We start from the raw sequence: 21,082 nt of genomic DNA on the forward strand, positions 1-21,082 counted from the left end.
ATGTCAATATTTTAAAAAATTAATATGTTAAAGTTTTTCAGATAAAGTACAATACATATATATTTAATATATATTAAAAATTAAATAAAAAAAATAATATATACATAAATGTATAATATATAAATATATATATATATTTTTTAAAATTATTATTTAAGATTGTTTAATTATTTATACATTATTAACTAATATAAATTATTTTTTTAATAAATATAAACTATAGTTTATAATTTAATTTAATAATTTTTTTTCTACTATAAAATTTAATAATATAAACTATAAAAAGTAAATATAACTAAAATTAAAAAGTGAAAAAAAAAAGATTAATTGATAAATATTTTTTTTTTCTATGTAAATATGTTTACTTTTAATGATATTATTTGTATTTTATTATTTATATGGATGGTTTATTGTTATAAATTTTATCAAAAAGTTAATAAATATCCTAGAGGACCTAGACCATTACCATTCATAGGAAATTGTCATCAGGTAAAATATTATAATAAATTATTATATAATAAAGAAAAATGATAATAATAATATATATTATAGATAGATTTTATAAATTTTCAAGAATGGATAGAGGAACAATCAATAATTTTTGGTCCTATGTTTACAATATTTACACCAACACCAACAATAATTTTAATGAATTATGAATTAATTAAAGAATGTTTTTTAGAGAAACAATCAGAAACATGTGGTAGACCATTACGTAATCCTAAAGTTTTAATATCAATGTCACCAAATAGTGGAATTACCTCAAGTAATGGTGAATGTTGGTTAGAACAACGAAAAGGATCCCTCTACCTTATACGTCAACTAATTTTAAAAACAAATAAAATTGAAAAATCAATTACACTTGGTATTCAAGATTTTCTTAAACATATTGAACAATCAAAAAATAAAAGTAATATTGATATTACTTATATAACAAAATTATTTGTCTCAAATACTTTACATGATATACTTTTCAATTACCGGTATCCACCTATCAATAATAAACCATTTAAAAATTTTATCAATAATATTGAGTTAGCTGAAGAGAAACTTGAAAATTATAAAACATATATTATATCTCAATTGATTCCTTTTTATCCATATTTATATCATGTTATATTTGCTTTTACAGGTCAATTAGTATTTAAAGTTAATCAGGTAAATATTTATAAATAAGATTAAAAAAGTTTTCATTTTTTTTAAAGATGTTTCGATTTATTAAAGATGAAGTAAGTAAAAGTAAGGTACTATTTAATGATAATGAAAAAAGTAAAAGTTTTTGTGAAGAATATTTAAAAAGAATAGAAATAATGAAGTACCAAAATACATCATATACATTGGATAATTTAGAAAGTACAACATTAAATTTATTTAGTTCTGGATATGGAACAACTAATGAATTAATTAAATGTTGTTTTTATTGTTTAAGTGATAATCAACATATACAGGTAATATTATTGTTTTTTCTTTAAATTTTCCTTTTAACGATAAATGTAAGAGAGATAATTTTTATATATTAACAATTATATGATAATAATTATTTTAAAAATTTTATAAAATTATAACTTTTTTTTCTATGTAGAAAGAAATGAGAAAAGAAATAAATAATTTGGAAGAAAAAAATTCATTGGTAACAATAAAAGATATACTTAATCTTCCATATTGTAATTCAGTTGTTTATGAATTATTAAGATACATAAGTATTCAACCAATTACATATCCTCATACAACAACAAAAGAAATAACTCTTAATAATTTTACAATACCAGGAGGTACTGTAATAATAGGAAATCTTTATAACATTCATAGAAATGATAAATCTTTTCTTCATGGTGATATTCTAATACCTGATCGTTTTATTTCACCAGATACGGGTAAAATAAATAAACAATTACTTGAAAAATTAATACCATTTGGTATTGGAGCACGTAAATGTATTGGTGAAGAGATTATAATAATGGAATTATTTTTATTACTAACTAATATAGTTAAATATTATAATATCAAAAAAATTGATAATTATGTTATTGATACACTTCAATATCAATTTAATTCTGTTGCCAAAATTAATTCATCCAAATTTAAATTTGAAAATATTCATATATAATTTTTTTTTTCTATTAATAAGTAAAAAAAAAAAACTTCTTGTAATTATGAATACTAATTGAGTATTGTCATTTTTTGTATTTCTTTAACATTTTTTTTTCCATTCTTTAAATCTTTTTAATTTTAAAAAAGATAATAAATATTATTTTATATATTTCATTGATTGTTTTAAAGCTACCTTATAAATTAATGAAAATAATCTTATTAAATAATGTAAAAAAATATTTGTTATAATTAACATGATAAACCATGTTTAAGCCTTTCTTCACAAACAAGTTTTGTTTCAAGATGTAACTTATTTGCCATCATTTCATTTGGTTTATATAATGTAACCTGAAATTCTGTTGGTGATAAACATACACGTTCCATATTCATACTTTGATCAGTCCATGTACCACATTCTGTAACTTTACCTATAGTATTTGGTGTACAATCAAGAAGGAGATCTTTACAATTAGGTAATTTTTTTGGATCAGTTTGTTTTCTTCTCCTAATATGATTCAAATAATCATTATTTTTTTTAATAAAATCTTTTATTTGAACAATAAATGTTGGTGAATTATTACAATATTTTATACCAAATTCTCCAGCTATTTCTAGTACTTTTTTTTGTGAAATTTCCTCTACTACTTTTAATAATTTATTTTTTTTATCATTATTATTATTATTGTTATCATTAATAACAATATAACAAAAATTATTACCTGCTGTCTTTATTAAGGTAACATTCTATAAAAATATTTTATCGATAAAAATGAAATATTACAATAAATTAATGATGTAAAAATTACCTTTTCATTAATATGTATCTTTTCTGATACCGACCACCTAATATTATTATTAATATCATTATTAGGTGAATAACTTTCTTTTTTAATAATATCACCTAACATATTATCATTAAATATTTCTTCTTTTTTTTCATTACAACTTGATATTCCAAGATACATTGTATTTGCTAAAATAAATACTCCAACAACTGAGAGAATAAAAATAAAAATTATTACAATATTTGGTATAATCTCAAAAAAATGTTTCTATAATAAATTAAAAAATTAATTTAATGATTGATTAAAGTTAAGAAAGACATACAAAAAAAATAATAAGAAACAACTTACTTTAGTAAATTTGAACATATTTAAAAAAGATGGATGTGTTTAATGAAGTGATGATAATAATAGTATTGATATTTTTAATAAAAATATAGTACTAAAAATGTTACAATAAATATCTATATATATATATGTAAAATATTTTATTCTTAACAAGTACAATTTAAGAATATAAACTAATAATTATTTATAAAATATAATAATAAAAAAGTTTAAAAATTTATTAATAAATATATATTTATATTAACAAATTATTTTAATATATATATATTTATGATCCACTAATAAATACAAATTTAGTTATAAAACCAAAACAAAAAAGGTTTAATAGCAATTAAAAGATGAAGGTAAATTAATTGATAAAAAAAAATTTACCAACTTGAAATAATTTTAACAAAATTAATAAAAAAAAAAAAAAAGTTTTACCAAAAGATGTGTAACGTAACGTTTCACATTAAAATTTCATATCAAAAAATGTTACAACTTCATAGATTTATTTTTTAACTTCTCAAATAAACATGCAAAAAAAAGTGTTGTTTATATTAGTAGTTCATTGAAATAACACTAATATACTTATAATGGGTTAATTAAAATTTAAATGTCAACATTTATGCATTTATATATATATAGACAACATGTTTTAGTAATATTTTAAGTTTTTGGAAATATTAAAAAAAATATTTTTAATATTTTATTTTTATACTGTTAGAATGTGTTATGACAGGAGGAATGTCATTAAGGTCACATTTTTTAGAATTTATATTTTTCTTTTATGTTTATTTTTTTTTTTGCTATTTTAGATTATTAATACATGATAAAATAACATTTTAGATTTTATATTATCTTATTATTCTTAATTATTAGAGCAATCTTTTTATTTAAATTTTTTAATAAGATTAAATAAAGATTCTATCAAAATGATAAATAAAAAAAATGATTACTTTGTCAAAAAAGAAGGAAGAGATAAAAACTTTTTAAAAGAACTATCTAAAAAAAAGATAATAGTACTATGTTGAAAATTTTTTTTTCCTCTTTCAATTATATATAACAAAATAAAGTTCGTGAAATAATTGTCTGGTAGGATAAAACAATTAAAAAAAATGTTAATCATATTTTTTTCTTAATTATATAGGCCATCAATTTTTTGATAGAACAAAATAATCATATGGTTTTAGATTATAAATTATTTTTTTTTCTTTTTTCACATATGTTGTGTCTTTTAAAAAAGGCATACTTTAAACTTTTCGTCTGGTGGTTTAAAAATAGTTTTGTTAAAAGTTTTGTTATTTTCTTTTAAAAACTAGTTAATGACAAATTATTTTCAATATACAGAGGTCATTATTTTATAAGATGATAAAAAAGTAGTCTCGTAAAATTATTTTCCATATGTTTGTCTTAAAGAAGATGTTCGATCATAATTTTTGATAAATTATTGTAAAATTATGTACATCATACCAACCTATATAGTTAATCATTGCTTCTGAATCTTCTGTTATTATATTTGTAACATTTACCTGTCCACAAAACATTGCCCCTGTAACTGTTTTATCTTTAAGAAATTTTACTTCTAATCCTATTCCTATCCAACATGGATTATAATAATAAACATTTGTTGAGTTGACAATTATTGATATTTTATTATTTGAATCTGTTTTAATTCTATAAAAACAATTTTTTATACCAAAATCAGTTAATATTTTTGGTTGATTTGTAGCAATTAATGTAGAAGGTGAACAATTAGTATCAGATATTGCAACATTAGAACAATTAATTCCTCCATAACCATGAGGACATTTACAAATAGAACAATTATTTGGATCTTGATAACCACCATAAAGACATGTTATTGATGTCCCATTACAAGTATTATTACAGTAATAATAATTTATAATTTTAAAATCATTAAAACTCATTTCACCATACTGTCCAAGAACACTCTTAAATAATGGATTTTTAGGAATAATTGTATCTAATGAATTTCTACTAAATGCATCTTTTCCATAATGCATTGTTGATCCATAGTCATAAGAAATATTAAATGTAATAGATGAATTTAATGGATTTTGAAGAAAATTATCTTCTGTTCCTGGAATAGCATTGGAAATATTAATACTTACAAATGAATCTCTATCAGGTCTTGATTGTTCATGAAATAATCCTAAAGCATGTCCTGTTTCATGTTGAATAACTCCATTCCAGGAACAACCAAAACCAAGACTAACATTTTGACTATTATTTTGATATACTCTTCCAACAAATGATGTACAACCAGTTCCCCGATAATATACTAATCCTGTTCCAGTAGGTGGATAAGAAAGCTGTTTAAACCTGATACATGTATTTTTAGAAATATCATTAAGTGCTATATTAACTAAAGTTGAATTTAATGAATTATCAACATAATATTCAATAGGCATTGTCCATTTATATTTCATAACATTTGAAATAGCTCTTTTGTTTATAACTTTTTCATTAATTAATATTTTTCCTTTCTTGATATAATATAAAAGAATAAATTTTTTATTGATAAAAAAAAACTTACAGTAAGAATGATAATAAAGTAATAAATGATGAAAAAATGTAATGTAATCATAACAAAAATGATTATGGAGTCTATTTTTTCATTTTTACTTATTATTAAATACCCCAATAAATGTATTTGATTATCATCTTTAAACAAAATAAAATAAATTTCTTCTCAATGATTTCCTAATATGTATGTTTATTTATTTTTAATACTTTTCTTTTTAATTTTATACATTAAAATTTATTATCACTCTCAAATATTTTGATTCATAATTCTATTTTTTTTTTGTTATAATATACAAGAAAAAAAAAAACAACTACTATTTATAATGATTTATTTAGTGAATTTAAAAAAAGAAAAAATACTTTTAAAAAAAAAATATACCAAAATAGTTGAAATAAAAGTATAATAATAAGAAATCAAATATTTACATCAAGCTACTTGTTACATAACAATACTTTTTTTTTTTCTCTCTCTCTCTCTTGATATTTCATTAAGAAATAATCATTCAATTCTTTATTTCTCTTTAGTGTTTTAAAATCATAAATAATAGTATAAAAATAAATTTGTTCATTCAACGTATTATTCAAATATTGTTTTTTTTGTTTGATTATCTAAAATTGTAATAGTCATATTTTTGGTATATATTTCTATTACATATATTCATCAAAATTTCTACAACAATGTCAAGTAGTGATTTAAAACCTCAAAATACTAACATGGATCCACCTGCTACTGATAATAATGACACCGGTGCTACACAGGGTTTCAATAAAGTTCATGGAGATATTGTTAAAGAATTATACAAAGATCAAAATCCACTAGTTGCTTTAGGTTTCAAGAAATTTGAAGAAACTACTGGAAAAAGTAGAGAAACATTAGTGTATGGAATTTGTGGTATTGTTGGTTTATATTTATGTCTTGGATCAGCTGCTCAACTTTTATGTAACATTATTGGATTTGGTTATCCATGTTACAAATCTATTAAAGCTGTCAAGACAGAAGATAAAGAAGATGACACAAGATGGTTAATGTATTGGTGTGTATTTGGATGGCTCACATGTATTGACTTTTTTGCTGATGGTCTATTTGGTTGGTTTCCATTATACTATTTGTTTAAGGTATGTATAATATTTAAAAAAAGAATTAATGTATTTTTTTTTCTAGACAATATTCCTTCTTTATCTTGCTCTTCCATACACTGATGGTGCTGTTTATTTCTACAAAAAGTATGCTGAACCAATTTATGAAAAAATCAATGAATTTTTTGATAAAAAAACTAACTGATTATATGGAAATTATATATCCATTACAAATAATTTAACTTTAAAGAGGTTTTATTAGAAATTTTTTTTATACAGATTTATAATTAAGATTTCTTAGTGATTTATTTTAATGGAGTAAACATTTGTGTAATTTTATTTTTTTTTTTTTTATTAAGATTCATTTGTATGAATTGTGTTTTCTACTTAGTTTCATATATACTAAGTACATTTATATGTTTATTAGTGTTGTTCATTAGCATATTGGATTGACAGTGGAAGTTGTTTATTTATTTCGAAATATGATTTTTGTAGTAATATTTGGTATAATTAAATAGAGGAATGTTTTGTATTACTTAATCTTGGTAGAATTTATCATTTATACATGTTTAGATGGTAGTTATTTATTAATTAGTATTAATAATTATCTTTTTTTCCAATCAATTTGCTATTTCTGTTGGTTGTTAATTGTTATTTTTAAAGTAGATTTCTGTTTATTTTTAATTTGTTGAATATGAAATGATTCGTATTAATTTATAATAAAGTAAAATTTTTTAAACAATTTTTTTTATTTTGAAAAAGTTGTTAAGTATAACAAATATTTATTAAGAATTATAGTTGCTCATACTTAATACAGTTTTTTTTTGTAATTTTTTGCTAATTTGAATAATAAGCTTTTTAAATATTTTTCATTTAATCTTTAATAAACATACAAAATATAAAAAGAAAATATTAAAATTAAAATTGAATCAAGAGTTTATCATTTAAATGATTCAACTAAAGAAATGAATACATAAAAGTTATAAAAATTATATCAACAGCTTTAAATTTATTTGATTAATTTTTTAATCTGTTTGCAAGTATAAATAACTTTTATAGAGGCTATTTATTTAAAGAATAACTTTTTAATAAAAATAAAATAGAATCAATTTATTTATTACATTGTATCTTTTTATAACAGAGATATTTTTAATATTTAAAAATATTTAATTTTTTTTAATTTTTATTCTTAACTATATTTCACTTTAAAAAAATGATAAAAACAGAAAACATTTTACAATTAACTTGTAATTAATCTTCATACAAATTCTACAAAATTTTTTTTTTCAATATGTATTTTTTTTCTTCTAACTCTAATTGATTAAAACTTTTAAATTTTAAATTTTTCTTTTGTATTTATTATTGTATTAAAAATTTATTATGTTTATAAGAACTATTTGATAAGTGTACAATTATTTTTGAATTATAAAAAAATTGTTTTCATGATAACAATAAAATTTATTATTAAAAATAACTTGTAAATTAACTTCTTATTGTAAAAACTTAAAAAAAAAATAAATTCAAAGCTATAAATAGAAGAAAAAATCTTAACAAAATGAGTTTAAATGTTAATGATTTTTAAATATAAAGATTTAAATTACAATTTACAAAAGATTAATAATTTTTTAAAGTTATATATAATTATATAGAAAAAATTATCATAAATTATATTAAATCTATTATTTTTAATTTTAAATATTTAATTTTCTTTTTACAAATAACATTTTTTTACACTATATATTTATATTTTAATCGGATGAATAATTTATATTTATCAAAATATCAATGTTAAAAAAATAATTTGTTGAATTTTTCGTACTGTAAATAAAAAAGTATTAATATTTGTTATACAAAATTATTGTTAATATTAAAAAAAATTATTTTTTTATACTTTTTTAAACAAACAAAATTCATTTTTTTGTTTTTAAAGTAAACTATGACTTTAATGTAGTTATATAGTTTGAAATAAATATATATTATAAATGTTTTAACAAATACATTTTTTTAAACAAATAGTAATTTTATATTTTATTAAAATTTTAATTTTTTTTATTTTATTTATTAAATGTTACTTTTTTTAAGATAACAATTTTTGAAACTATTTTAATATAATTTATTGTTATTGTAATACAAATTTTATATATAAAATAATTGAATAAATGAAAATGTACTAAATCGTAATTTAATAAGTTTATTTTGAAGTTTTATTAGCATAATAAGTTTACTTTAATTTCTCGATTATTAACTATACTAAATAAAGAAAAGCTAACTATAGAATATATTTTAAACTACTTTATTAAACTTATAAATAGCATGAGATTTAATATAATATTAATTTGTATAAATTGGAGTATAAAATTATATAAAATATTTTTTTTTTATTAACATGCTTATATATATAATTTTAATATAAAAAATAAAAAATTTATAGATATAAATATGATAAGAAATTATCTATTATTTATTAAATCAAACATTTTTACTTTAGTTTTTATTATTAATAATATTTTACTATGTTATTATTTTATGCAAAATTTTACTTCTAATAAGATGTATAATATAAATAAACTTTCAATATTTAAACAGTATGTTTTAAAAAAATTATTTTTTTTTAATTTAAAAAAAATTTAGAGATGAAAATTATTATATAAATTCAAACAGTTATTTTATTCCTAACATATTTCAAAATAAAAATATTAAATATAATTTTAATAATAATTATGTATATAATATATGGAATGAAGATTTAAATATAAATATAATTAAATACATGAATACATCAACACATTTTTCAACAACAAACATCTTTTTTAAATCTTCAATGAATTGTACATCGCAAATAATTTGTACATATTGTACAATAACTAAATATATTTTAAATAAAAAATATCATTTAATTAATTTTTTTGGAGTACCATTAGAGATAAAATCTATTTTTGTAAATAATGTCACATCAAGTTACTTATGTCAAGAAAATCAACATATTCTTAATAGTAAACTTTGTTCTAAGTATTTTTTAATGAAAAATTTATTAAATACATATAAAGAGGATAAAAAAAATAATTTTAAATACTTATTAAAGTATAAAAATTTTAATATCGATTGCTCAAAGTTAATTTATAATAATTCAGAGTGGATAAATTATGCAAAACAAAATCGTTTATTATATTATAATTCAACTATAAATACAAAATGTTCTGAAATTTATAAAAGAGGATTTGGTACTGTAAATGGTACTAGTAATATTGAAAAGAAATATTCACTTGCATATGCAAGAAATATTTATAATGTAGGAATTTAAAAAAAATTTTAATTAATATATACTTTTTTTTTTATTAGAATTATGAAATTGTTGAACTTTTATTATTAGCACAATACTCTAAAAATAATCATTATTGTTATGCTGTTGATTCAAAATATCCTGATCTTTATAAAAAAATGATTCAATTAGAAAAATGTCTTCCAAATGTTTATGTAACAAAAAAACAATTTGATTTTCAAAGTAATGGTAAATTTACAAGTATTGGTCATTATGAATGTATGAAATTATTATTAAAAAAAAAATGGGATTATATGTTTCTTCTTCAAATGGATGATATTGTAATAAAAACAAATCGTCAAATACTAGAAATTTTAGAAGCTATTAATTTTTCTTTAGATATGGCTTTTACCAATGAAAAATTAGCAATAAAAAAAAGAGTTAACTTTACTTTAACATGGACTTATAAAGATTTAAATATATTTCTAAAAGGTTATCATTATTTTAAAATAATTTAATTTATAATTTTAGATGATATAAGAAGAAATAATCATGAAATTATTAATAAAAGTATTATTTTTTATAAAGGACTTGTTCCATCTGGTATGAAACGTGAAACAATAAATTATATTGTTAATAAGATTAATATAACAACATATTTGAATCAATTAAATAGTGATTTATATGGCCATGATGAATTGACATGGCAAACATTGTTAACAGATGATATATTAAATATTCCTAAAAATATTCCAAAAAAATGTGTTTTTATCTATTATCCTCGTAGTACATATTTATCAAGAAAAGTTATTTGGGGTAAAAGTAAATGTTCTACAAATATGATTTATCATACAATTTGTACATGGGGTGTAGAGTCACTAAAAAATATAAACAAGTATACTGAAATACATGGATATAGATTTAAAGATAGTCAAGATTATGGAGCGTTAAAGTGTTGGGTAAATTATATGTACCAAAGGAATAATTTTCTGAATCATGAAAATCCAAATTTATGGTATTATTATAACTTACCACAAAGTGTTTTTGAAAGAAAGCGACAAAGTAATGATTATGAATCAATTAATTTATGTAAATTATAGTATTACAAAAAAAAAACAAATAAAATATTATTTATTAATTTTATTATCTTATGATAAAATAATTTTTTTAATATAAATTTATTTAATTTTATATAATATTTTTAATAACATTATCAATAATGTTATTATATTATAAAATATTAAATTAAATATAATAAATATTAATTAAAGTTTTATACTATTTTTTTTTATAAAATTAAAGGTAATGTTTTATAAATTGGTTAATATAATTTATTTTTTTAATTAACACTTATTCATTGAAATTTTATCAATATTTTATTAAAAATATGCTGTATAATTGTAAAAATTCTTCAATTATCATGTTTAGAATGATAAATATTTATCACAGTTTATGTTTTTTCTTCCATTTCTTTAGTGCATGTTGATTTTTTGTTCTCATCCATGTAACTAGAATTAGTTAAATAAACTCTTCAAAACATTAAAAATGTTAGTGATATAACTTTATATTTGTTTAAAAAAAAAGTTTTGTTTTATTTCTTGGTTTTACTTGATATAACTTAATTTTTTTTTAAATTATAAAAAAATTAATTTAATGGTACTTTATGATAATATTTCTTACTTTTTTTTAGCAATAGTAATTGTAGAAAAAAGTGAAAAAAATATTTGATTTCAATTTTTATCATTTCTTGGGTAAAATTACTAATTTTTTTAATATTATTATGTAAATAATTAAAAAAAGAATCTTATGCAGTTTTTTGAAGCTATTCAAGATGAAAACAAGATTATAAAATTTTTTCAATGGTACAAATTAAATTTAAAAAGTAAAAAATGGTTTTATCTGTTAGAAAAAAAAATTTATAAAAATGAAATATTAAAAATTGCTAAAAATAGATAAGAATATGCGTTGAACCGTGATTTCAAAAGACTAGAATACCACTAAAAATGCGATAATGTTTATTTATTGTTGTATTCATGAGCAGTCGTCTGTAAAGTTCATAAAAAGAAAATTTTGTCTTTTTACAGAAAAAGAAAGGAAGATAAGATAGGAAGCAAAGGATTCTATGTAAAGATTTTTAAAATCTTTTTTTCCAGAAGAAAAAATTACTGCGAAAAATATTAAGAAAGCATTGATGCTTCTTGGTATAAACATTTCAAAGTGAACAATATGTTTAATTTTATGAATACACTAACGAATGTTTATATTCAGAACATTGAAAAAACATGGAGGTTTGTAAAATAAGAGTTTACAAAGCAAAATGAAACTCATAAAAGTATGTTGGAGATGAATTTGTATAGAAATATATGGAAGAAGAAAAATAAAGAATTCAAGTCTATTTAAAAAAATATTTTTATTTTTAAAAAATTTTTTAAAAAAAAAAGTTTTTTTTAATTTTTAATAATATGTTTCAAAAGAATTTAATTTTTAACAATTTATAAAAATTAAAAAAAAGATGGAAGATGTAGACATAAAGTACTTATTCTATTTATTATACAAATATTTATAATTTTTTTTAAAATACTCAAGTATATTAAATATTATTGTTTTAACTAAATTCAGAATTTTATTATTTGCTTTTTATCTTGATGAATATATAAGTTTCATAAATAGTTGTTTCAATCATTCAATTCATCAATGTGATCATTTTTTTCTTTATAAAAACAATAAATGAAAAGATAAGAATTTTTTTTTTCTAGTCTATTGATAATTTATTAATTGATTTAACATTAAGCAAATACTTTTATTAATATAATTATTTCTTCTTGTTTATTAGAATCATTTAATCATCAGTTTTATATCTAAAATTTTTTATTTATTGTAAAGTTTATAAGATTTTATAGAAATAATTGAATATAGTAATAAAATATTTATTAAAATAAAAATATTTTTATTAAAAAACAAGTCATACTTTCTACTTTAGCAGAATAATATGATATTTAATAATATTTTAACAATATACGACACGGATGATTTCAGAAAAGTTTAAATAGAAATTATGATAATAAAAAGTTTATTAAAAAACTAATATATTTGTTTAATTTTTTTCTTATTTTATTTAAAAAAATTATTATCAATAATTTTTATTCAATAAATAATAAAAAACTTTATTAACATTTGTTTCAAAAATAGACCTTCTATGAATATAATTTTTAAATACATGAGTTATGTAGTTTGGTTAAATTACCTTAAAATTTTGATAGTTGTATGTACAGACTTCATAATGAAATATAAGTTCTAGATTAAAAATTCTGATTAGTAAAGTTGAGGTATAGATAGTTATTTAAAACAAATTATATTTAAGTTATAAGCTAAAAGTGACTTAAATAATTTTTTTATCCAAAATCAAAAAAAAATCATTGTTGAAATGAAAGTTTTAAATTTATAAAGTTATTATCACTTATTTTTAAAAGCTTATTTCAAAATTAAATTGAAAATTTATGTATAATTATCTTTTCTAAATAAAATAATAATAATTATTTAACAAATGTATCAGTTTAGACAATAAAGAAGAATTATTTATAATTGCAATTTTATTTTAAAATTTTTATAAAAATTTATACTCATATTAATATTTTAATAACAAAAAATATGTCTAATAGAATATAAATTACAAACATTTTATATAATATATAATCATTGTATAAAACTTTATATGTATCTAGGAAACAAATTTTTTAAAAATATAATATTATTAGACTTTTTTAAATAAAAGTATATTTCTATGTTTCTATATGACTTATATAAATATAAATTATATAAAATGATAAATTATAATATTTTTAAGTTTTTTTTTTAAAATATGACATTATTTTATGTTTTTAAATAAAATTTATAAATTTTATGCTTTTTTATATGTAATTAAAAGTCAAATAAACAATAAAACACTTATTAAATTGAATATTAATTTTTTTTAAGAATGATAAATAAATATTATTCAATATTTAAAGTACTATTAATAATAATTATTTTAATCTACATAAACTTTATTTTTAACTATTTTAATAAATTTTATAAAGTTGAATTTCCAAAAAAAAGTATAAAATCAAATATATATTACTGGTGAGTAAAATAAAAAAAAATTAAAAACAACGTAATTTTAGGGATCAAAAGATAATAAATACAACTAAAAAGTTTGACTATTTAAATTTTTTTTCCTTAAATAAAACTGATATTATTTTTAAAAATCAGCCTATTTACAAAATATATATTTCTAATATAACTAGTGATGTTATATATTTTATGAATACTTCAAAAAAATATTCTGCATTAAATATAAGCTTTGATGTTTTTAATACATCTATAAAAGATATTTTTTGCACATTATATATTTTAGATAATTATATAAAAAATAAATCATTACATTTAATCAATTTTGTTAAATTACCAATAGAAGCAACAATTTTAATGAATAATTCTAAATCAATTTTAGAAAAATTTGATGATATTTTATATGTAAAAACGTGTAAACAATATGAAGATATTGAAAAAAGAATGTCCAGAAAATATGTAGAAGATATAAAAGAAATTAGAAATGTAATAGAAAAACCATTTGATATTAATTTAGATTGTAAAAAATTAATAAATGGAGATATGGATTATATTAATAAGGTTAAGAATAATCGTATAATTTATGAAAATAAAAATTTATCTATGGATTGTTCTTCTATTTATAGTAGAGGATTTAATATAAATGAAAGTTTAAGTGAAATTGAAAAAAAATATTCATTAGCATTTGCTTTTAATATATATAAAGTACTGTAAAATTACAAAATAAAAAACATTCTATATTTCTTTTTTTTAGAATTATGAGGTAATTGAATTAAAACTATTATCAATTTATTCACCTAATAATCATTATTGTTATATGATTGATTTAAAAAATCCAAAATTATATGATGAAATGATTCAACTAGAGAAATGTCTTCCAAATGTTTATGTTCCCAGAGTTCAATATGATATGAAATCTAATGGAGAAAATGGAAGTTTATCACATTATGAATGTATGAAAAGATTAGTTAAAACTAAATTTGATTATATTTTTTTATTACAAGTAATTATTTATTTTTAATTTTTTAAATTATTATTTTAGAATGATGAGATGCCTACAAAAACAAATAGAGAATTAATTGAAATTTTAGAAACCATGAATTTTGTCATGCAAATAGAATTAGATAATAATCAAAAAATAATTAATGAGAGACATAATAAGACAATATCATGGACTTTTAGAAATCTTATGATATTTTTAAAAGGTATTTTTATTAAAAAAAAAAAACTTTGTTACATATATTTGTAGATGATATGAGAAGAAACATTTCGTTTATAATGGATAAAAATATTGAATTTGCCAAAGGTTTAGTTTCAACTGGTTTACCAAAAGAAGCTGTAGAATATCTGGTAAATAAATTAAATATAACAACATTTTTAAATCAATTAAATACAAATTTATATGGTAATGATGAATTAACATGGCAAACATTACTAACAAATGAAATTTTAAATATTCCTGGTTACATTCCATTAAAATATGCTTCCAAATATTTTCCTTCAAATAAATATTTAACAAGAGAAGTAATTTGGTATCCTAGTTTATGTAAATCAAATGACTATTATCATTATATCTGTACAAGAGGTGTTGAATCACTTAAAGATATTATTAATAGTAAATCATTTTTTATATATCGATTCAGAGAAGAATTTGATTATGGTGCTATACAATGTCTTGGTGAATATCTTTATAATAAGACACATTTTAGTGAATATATAAGACCTGATTTGTGGTATTATTATAATCTTCCACAAAGTATTTATAAAAGATTAAGTTATATAGATGATATGGATTTTATTAAAAATTATAACATTTAGTAAGTTTGTTAATTGTTTATATAGTAAATATTTTTTTACACTCAGAACGATTTTTGAAGTTATCAAAATATAGTTTTGAAACTTTTACATTATTAATTACTAGTTTTTCTTTTTTTTTTAACCAAAATAAAAATAAAAGTTTAAAAGTAATATTATATAATAAAATTTGTTTANAATCTACATAAACTTTATTTTTAACTATTTTAATAAATTTTATAAAGTTGAATTTCCAAAAAAAAGTATAAAATCAAATATATATTACTGGTGAGTAAAATAAAAAAAAATTAAAAACAACGTAATTTTAGGGATCAAAAGATAATAAATACAACTAAAAAGTTTGACTATTTAAATTTTTTTTCCTTAAATAAAACTGATATTATTTTTAAAAATCAGCCTATTTACAAAATATATATTTCTAATATAACTAGTGATGTTATATATTTTATGAATACTTCAAAAAAATATTCTGCATTAAATATAAGCTTTGATGTTTTTAATACATCTATAAAAGATATTTTTTGCACATTATATATTTTAGATAATTATATAAAAAATAAATCATTACATTTAATCAATTTTGTTAAATTACCAATAGAAGCAACAATTTTAATGAATAATTCTAAATCAATTTTAGAAAAATTTGATGATATTTTATATGTAAAAACGTGTAAACAATATGAAGATATTGAAAAAAGAATGTCCAGAAAATATGTAGAAGATATAAAAGAAATTAGAAATGTAATAGAAAAACCATTTGATATTAATTTAGATTGTAAAAAGTTAATAAATGGAGATATGGATTATATTAATAAGGTTAAGAATAATCGTATAATTTATGAAAATAAAAATTTATCTATGGATTGTTCTTCTATTTATAGTAGAGGATTTAATATAAATGAAAGTTTAAGTGAAATTGAAAAAAAATATTCATTAGCATTTGCTTTTAATATATATAAAGTACTGTAAAATTACAAAATAAAAAACATTCTATATTTCTTTTTTTTAGAATTATGAGGTAATTGAATTAAAACTATTATCAATTTATTCACCTAATAATCATTATTGTTATATGATTGATTTAAAAAATCCAAAATTATATGATGAAATGATTCAACTAGAGAAATGTCTTCCAAATGTTTATGTTCCCAGAGTTCAATATGATATGAAATCTAATGGAGAAAATGGAAGTTTATCACATTATGAATGTATGAAAAGATTAGTTAAAACTAAATTTGATTATATTTTTTTATTACAAGTAATTATTTATTTTTAATTTATTAAATTATTATTTTAGAATGATGAGATGCCTATAAAAACAAATAGAGAATTAATTGAAATTTTAGAAACCATGAATTTTGCTATGGATATGAGAATTGCAATTGATGATGAAGTTATTGATTCACGAGTTGATAAAACCAAATCATGGACATATAAAGATCTAAACATATTTTTAGACGGTATATTTTAAAAAAAAAATAAAATTATATTTTAATATTTTTTTTAGATGATATAAGAAAGACAAATTTATCAATTATGGAACAAAAAATTGAATTTACAAATGGTTTAGTTTCAACTGGTTTACCAAAAGAAGCTGTAGAATATCTGGTAAATAAATTAAATATAACAACATTTTTAAATCAATTAAATACAAATTTATATGGTAATGATGAATTAACATGGCAAACATTACTAACAAATGAAATTTTAAATGTTCCTGGTTATATACCTAAAAAATATGCTTTAAATTATTTTCTTCGACCATATTATTTATCAAGATTAGTTTTATGGGGTGGAGAACCTTGTTTAACAAATACTTTTCATCATAGTATCTGCTTATGGGGAGTAGAATCATTGACAGATCTTAAAAATAGAAATCATTTTTTTTTGTATAGATTTAAAGAAGAATTTGATTTTGGAGCACTAAAATGTTATGCAGAATATTTATATAATAAAACTCACTTTGAAAAATATAAAAGACCTGATTTGTGGTTTTATTACAATAGTCCTTTAAGTATTTATAAAAGATTAAGTTTAAAAAATGATATTAATTTGATAAAAAATTACAAACAATGGTTGTAATTGTATTATTAATAATAAAAATATTAAATAATTATTTTACAATTTATATTGTAAATAATCATTATGGAATAAAATATTTCATTTTATTAAAAAATGATTTTATTATAATCATTTTAAAATTAAATGAATTTTTTAAATAAACAAAAAAGTTTAATAATATAATTTTTTTTTCATATTATTGTTAATAATATTATAAATCAAAAAACAATTTTATGTTACAACATTAAGTATAAGAAGAGACGTAATATTTTTTCTATGAATATTTATATAAAAAAGTTGAACTTTGAGTATATATCTATATATATAATTGATGTTCTTAATTTATCCTTAATAGATATCATCTGCACTTATTGTACTTTACAAAAGTTCACTACCAATAAATTGTTGTACTTTATTTATTTTATCAAAGTGCCAGTGACCGTTAAAAAATAATAATAAAAAAAATAAGTACTTTCTTTTACAAATATATGTGTATTGAAATTAATCTGGTTTTAGACAAAAAAATGACCTTTATATTATGACAATGTTAAAAGATAAAATACTGGTTGTAAATTTTTTGGAAAAAAAAACTATAAAATAAAAAAACAATTTAAGAGACTTATTGGTGTTAACTTTAAATGTGATTAATTGATAAGTGATTAAGTAAATATGAAGATAAATAAACTAAAAAAAATTCTTTTTTTTTTAAAGAAAATTATTCGTGTTTAAAAATTACACTTATACTTTTTTTAACAAACATGAATATCTGATAGATAATTAATTTTATTAAATATATAAAAAGTTTAAGCAAATATTCTCAGTTAAAGGACATTTTTAAATGCTTCTACATCTTGAAATATAGAATTAAATAAAAGTAAATTTAAAAAAAGTAATCATATTATATTATATATGCATAAAAAACTTTTTACTAAATTAATTTACTGATGTTAACTTAATAAAACAAAAAAAATTTAAAAAGGTATTAACCTCAAAGTTTTTATGATATTATAAAAAGTTTTTTGATACATTATAAAATAACTAATTAAATTTTTATATTATTAAAGTACATTTACAGGTTAATATTTTTTACAAGTTAAATTTTACTTAAACTTAAATTATATTCCAATAAAAATTATGTAATAAACAATATATTTTGTTTTATTTTTATTAAATTATTAAATATGTGTGTTTTATTATCATTAACAAATAGATAATTGTTATATAATTTTAATATTAATTTTATCAATATTATAAATTGTTAAAACTTGTTATTTTAAAGATTAAATAAGAATATTTTAACTTTTATTTTATATATCTTGATATAAATATTAAAAAAATCTATTGACTTTAGATTCATAAGTAATAATACCTTATTTTAATTTATAAATAACTAATAATGCATCAAGATAAAAAAAATTAAGGATTTGATATTTCAGATAATGTTACAATTTTATGAAATTAAAATTATTTCATTAAAAAAAAGTAGTTCAAGAAAAAATTAATTAAAATCAAATATTAAATAAGTACGATTAAAATTATAATTTAATAATTTAATTTCATATATTATTACATACTACATATAAAAACTGATAAGTTATCACTTAAAATATTGTTATCATGGCAACAATTATTATACATAGTCTAGAGTAAAAATATTTAATTTATATTTGTAATAATAATCATACTATAATGAAAGGAATAAAAGGATTATTATGTAAAAAAATATTTTTACATATAAAACAATTTTTTTTTAAAGTTTCATTCTGCAAAAAAATATTAATTATATTTTTTCATTTACTAACTTTCCTACTATTATATTTTATTATTCTAATATTTTTTACATGTAAAAACGACAATTGTAATGTTTGTAATTTTAACTCATCTATTGAAATCTCAGACTTTTCACTGTAAGTTAAAAAAAAATTTATAGTACAACTTTTTAATGTAGTCAAAAATCAAGATGTAATACAATAGATTATAATTTTTACAATATATTTTTTCTTAATGATACTTACAATAATTTTTTTCAACAACCAATATATAATATATATAATAATAGTATTACAAAGGATATAATTTTTTTTATGAATACTTCAAAAAATTATTCAACTTTAAATATACATTTCGATGTTCTTAATTTATCTTATGAGGATGTTATATGTACTTATTGCACTTTTCAACAATTCATCAATAACAAATCATTGCACTATGTTAATTTTATCAAAGTGCCGATTGAAGTAATGTATGTAATAAGACAGAAATATAATTTTTTACAGCAAATATGTTTTGATACTAATTTAATAAAACAAATAAAAAAATGTCCTTTATTTAATGATGTGGAGAAGAATATAATACGTGATGATGAAAAAAAAATAATAAAAAATAATGTGAATATACTAGAGAAACCATTTGATATTAATTTAGATTGTAAAAAGTTAATAAATGGAGATATGGATTATATTAATAAGGTTAAGAATAATCGTATAATTTATGAAAATAAAAATTTATCTATGGATTGTTCTTCTATTTATAGTAGAGGATTTAATATAAATGAAAGTTTAAGTGAAATTGAAAAAAAATATTCATTAGCATTTGCTTTTAATATATATAAAGTACTGTAAAATTACAAAATAAAAAACATTCTATATTTCTTTTTTTTAGAATTATGAGGTAATTGAATTAAAACTATTATCAATTTATTCACCTAATAATCATTATTGTTATATGATTGATTTAAAAAATCCAAAATTATATGATGAAATGATTCAACTAGAGAAATGTCTTCCAAATGTTTATGTTCCCAGAGTTCAATATGATATGAAATCAAATGGAGAAAATGGAAGTTTATCACATTATGAATGTATGAAAAGATTAGTTAAAACTAAATTTGATTATATTTTTTTATTACAAGTAATTATTTATTTTTAATTTTTTAAATTATTATTTTAGAATGATGAGATGCCTACAAAAACAAATAGAGAATTAATTGAAATTTTAGAAACCATGAATTTTG

The 21,082-nt window shown here is 18.1% G+C and overlaps 8 protein-coding genes across 8 annotated transcripts in view; 6 read left to right on the forward strand and 2 right to left on the reverse strand.

Moving 5' to 3' along the window:
• Positions 1-402: 402 nt before the first annotated feature.
• Positions 403-2,107, forward strand: SRAE_2000511000 (Cytochrome P450 18a1; the record flags this gene model as incomplete). Its single annotated transcript, XM_024644080.1, has 4 exons — positions 403-489; positions 553-1,158; positions 1,206-1,448; positions 1,583-2,107. The coding sequence occupies 4 exons, from the start codon at positions 403-405 to the stop codon at positions 2,105-2,107; spliced, it is 1,461 nt and encodes a 486-aa protein (XP_024509676.1).
• Positions 2,108-2,340: 233 nt separating this feature from the next.
• On the reverse strand, positions 2,341-3,242 carry SRAE_2000511100 (Hypothetical protein; the record flags this gene model as incomplete). The annotated part of the gene is made up of 5 exons (XM_024644081.1): positions 2,341-2,519; positions 2,559-2,732; positions 2,811-2,835; positions 2,898-3,143; positions 3,225-3,242. The coding sequence occupies 5 exons, from the start codon at positions 3,240-3,242 to the stop codon at positions 2,341-2,343; spliced, it is 642 nt and encodes a 213-aa protein (XP_024509677.1).
• A 1,388-nt stretch (positions 3,243-4,630) lies between these two features.
• On the reverse strand, positions 4,631-5,811 carry SRAE_2000511200 (Astacin-like metalloendopeptidase; the record flags this gene model as incomplete). Its single annotated transcript, XM_024644082.1, has 2 exons — positions 4,631-5,710; positions 5,761-5,811. The coding sequence occupies 2 exons, from the start codon at positions 5,809-5,811 to the stop codon at positions 4,631-4,633; spliced, it is 1,131 nt and encodes a 376-aa protein (XP_024509678.1).
• Positions 5,812-6,428: 617 nt separating this feature from the next.
• Positions 6,429-7,032, forward strand: SRAE_2000511300 (TB2/DP1/HVA22-related protein family-containing protein; the record flags this gene model as incomplete). Its single annotated transcript, XM_024644083.1, has 2 exons — positions 6,429-6,866; positions 6,913-7,032. 2 exons carry the CDS (start codon positions 6,429-6,431, stop codon positions 7,030-7,032), a joined length of 558 nt encoding a protein of 185 aa, XP_024509679.1.
• Positions 7,033-9,846: 2,814 nt separating this feature from the next.
• On the forward strand, positions 9,847-11,186 carry SRAE_2000511400 (Glycosyl transferase, family 14-containing protein; the record flags this gene model as incomplete). The annotated part of the gene is made up of 3 exons (XM_024644084.1): positions 9,847-10,116; positions 10,167-10,578; positions 10,618-11,186. 3 exons carry the CDS (start codon positions 9,847-9,849, stop codon positions 11,184-11,186), a joined length of 1,251 nt encoding a protein of 416 aa, XP_024509680.1.
• Positions 11,187-14,550: 3,364 nt separating this feature from the next.
• SRAE_2000511500 (Glycosyl transferase, family 14-containing protein) lies at positions 14,551-16,011 on the forward strand (the record flags this gene model as incomplete). The annotated part of the gene is made up of 4 exons (XM_024644086.1): positions 14,551-14,898; positions 14,948-15,196; positions 15,236-15,398; positions 15,443-16,011. 4 exons carry the CDS (start codon positions 14,551-14,553, stop codon positions 16,009-16,011), a joined length of 1,329 nt encoding a protein of 442 aa, XP_024509681.1.
• A 609-nt stretch (positions 16,012-16,620) lies between these two features.
• On the forward strand, positions 16,621-18,090 carry SRAE_2000511600 (Glycosyl transferase, family 14-containing protein; the record flags this gene model as incomplete). The annotated part of the gene is made up of 4 exons (XM_024644087.1): positions 16,621-16,968; positions 17,018-17,266; positions 17,306-17,468; positions 17,516-18,090. The coding sequence occupies 4 exons, from the start codon at positions 16,621-16,623 to the stop codon at positions 18,088-18,090; spliced, it is 1,335 nt and encodes a 444-aa protein (XP_024509682.1).
• Positions 18,091-20,519: 2,429 nt separating this feature from the next.
• Positions 20,520-21,082, forward strand: part of SRAE_2000511700 (Glycosyl transferase, family 14-containing protein) — a gene marked incomplete at both ends in the record, with an annotated part of 1,275 nt that continues 712 nt past the window's right edge. Inside the window, 2 exons of the mRNA XM_024644088.1 lie at positions 20,520-20,681; positions 20,731-20,929. Of these exons, the coding sequence (XP_024509683.1) occupies positions 20,520-20,681; positions 20,731-20,929 (361 nt within the window). The remainder of the gene's footprint in view (positions 20,682-20,730; positions 20,930-21,082) is intronic.

Source organism: Strongyloides ratti (genome assembly GCF_001040885.1).
Source record: "Strongyloides ratti genome assembly S_ratti_ED321, chromosome : 2".
Taxonomy (NCBI): Eukaryota; Metazoa; Nematoda; class Chromadorea; order Rhabditida; family Strongyloididae; genus Strongyloides; species Strongyloides ratti.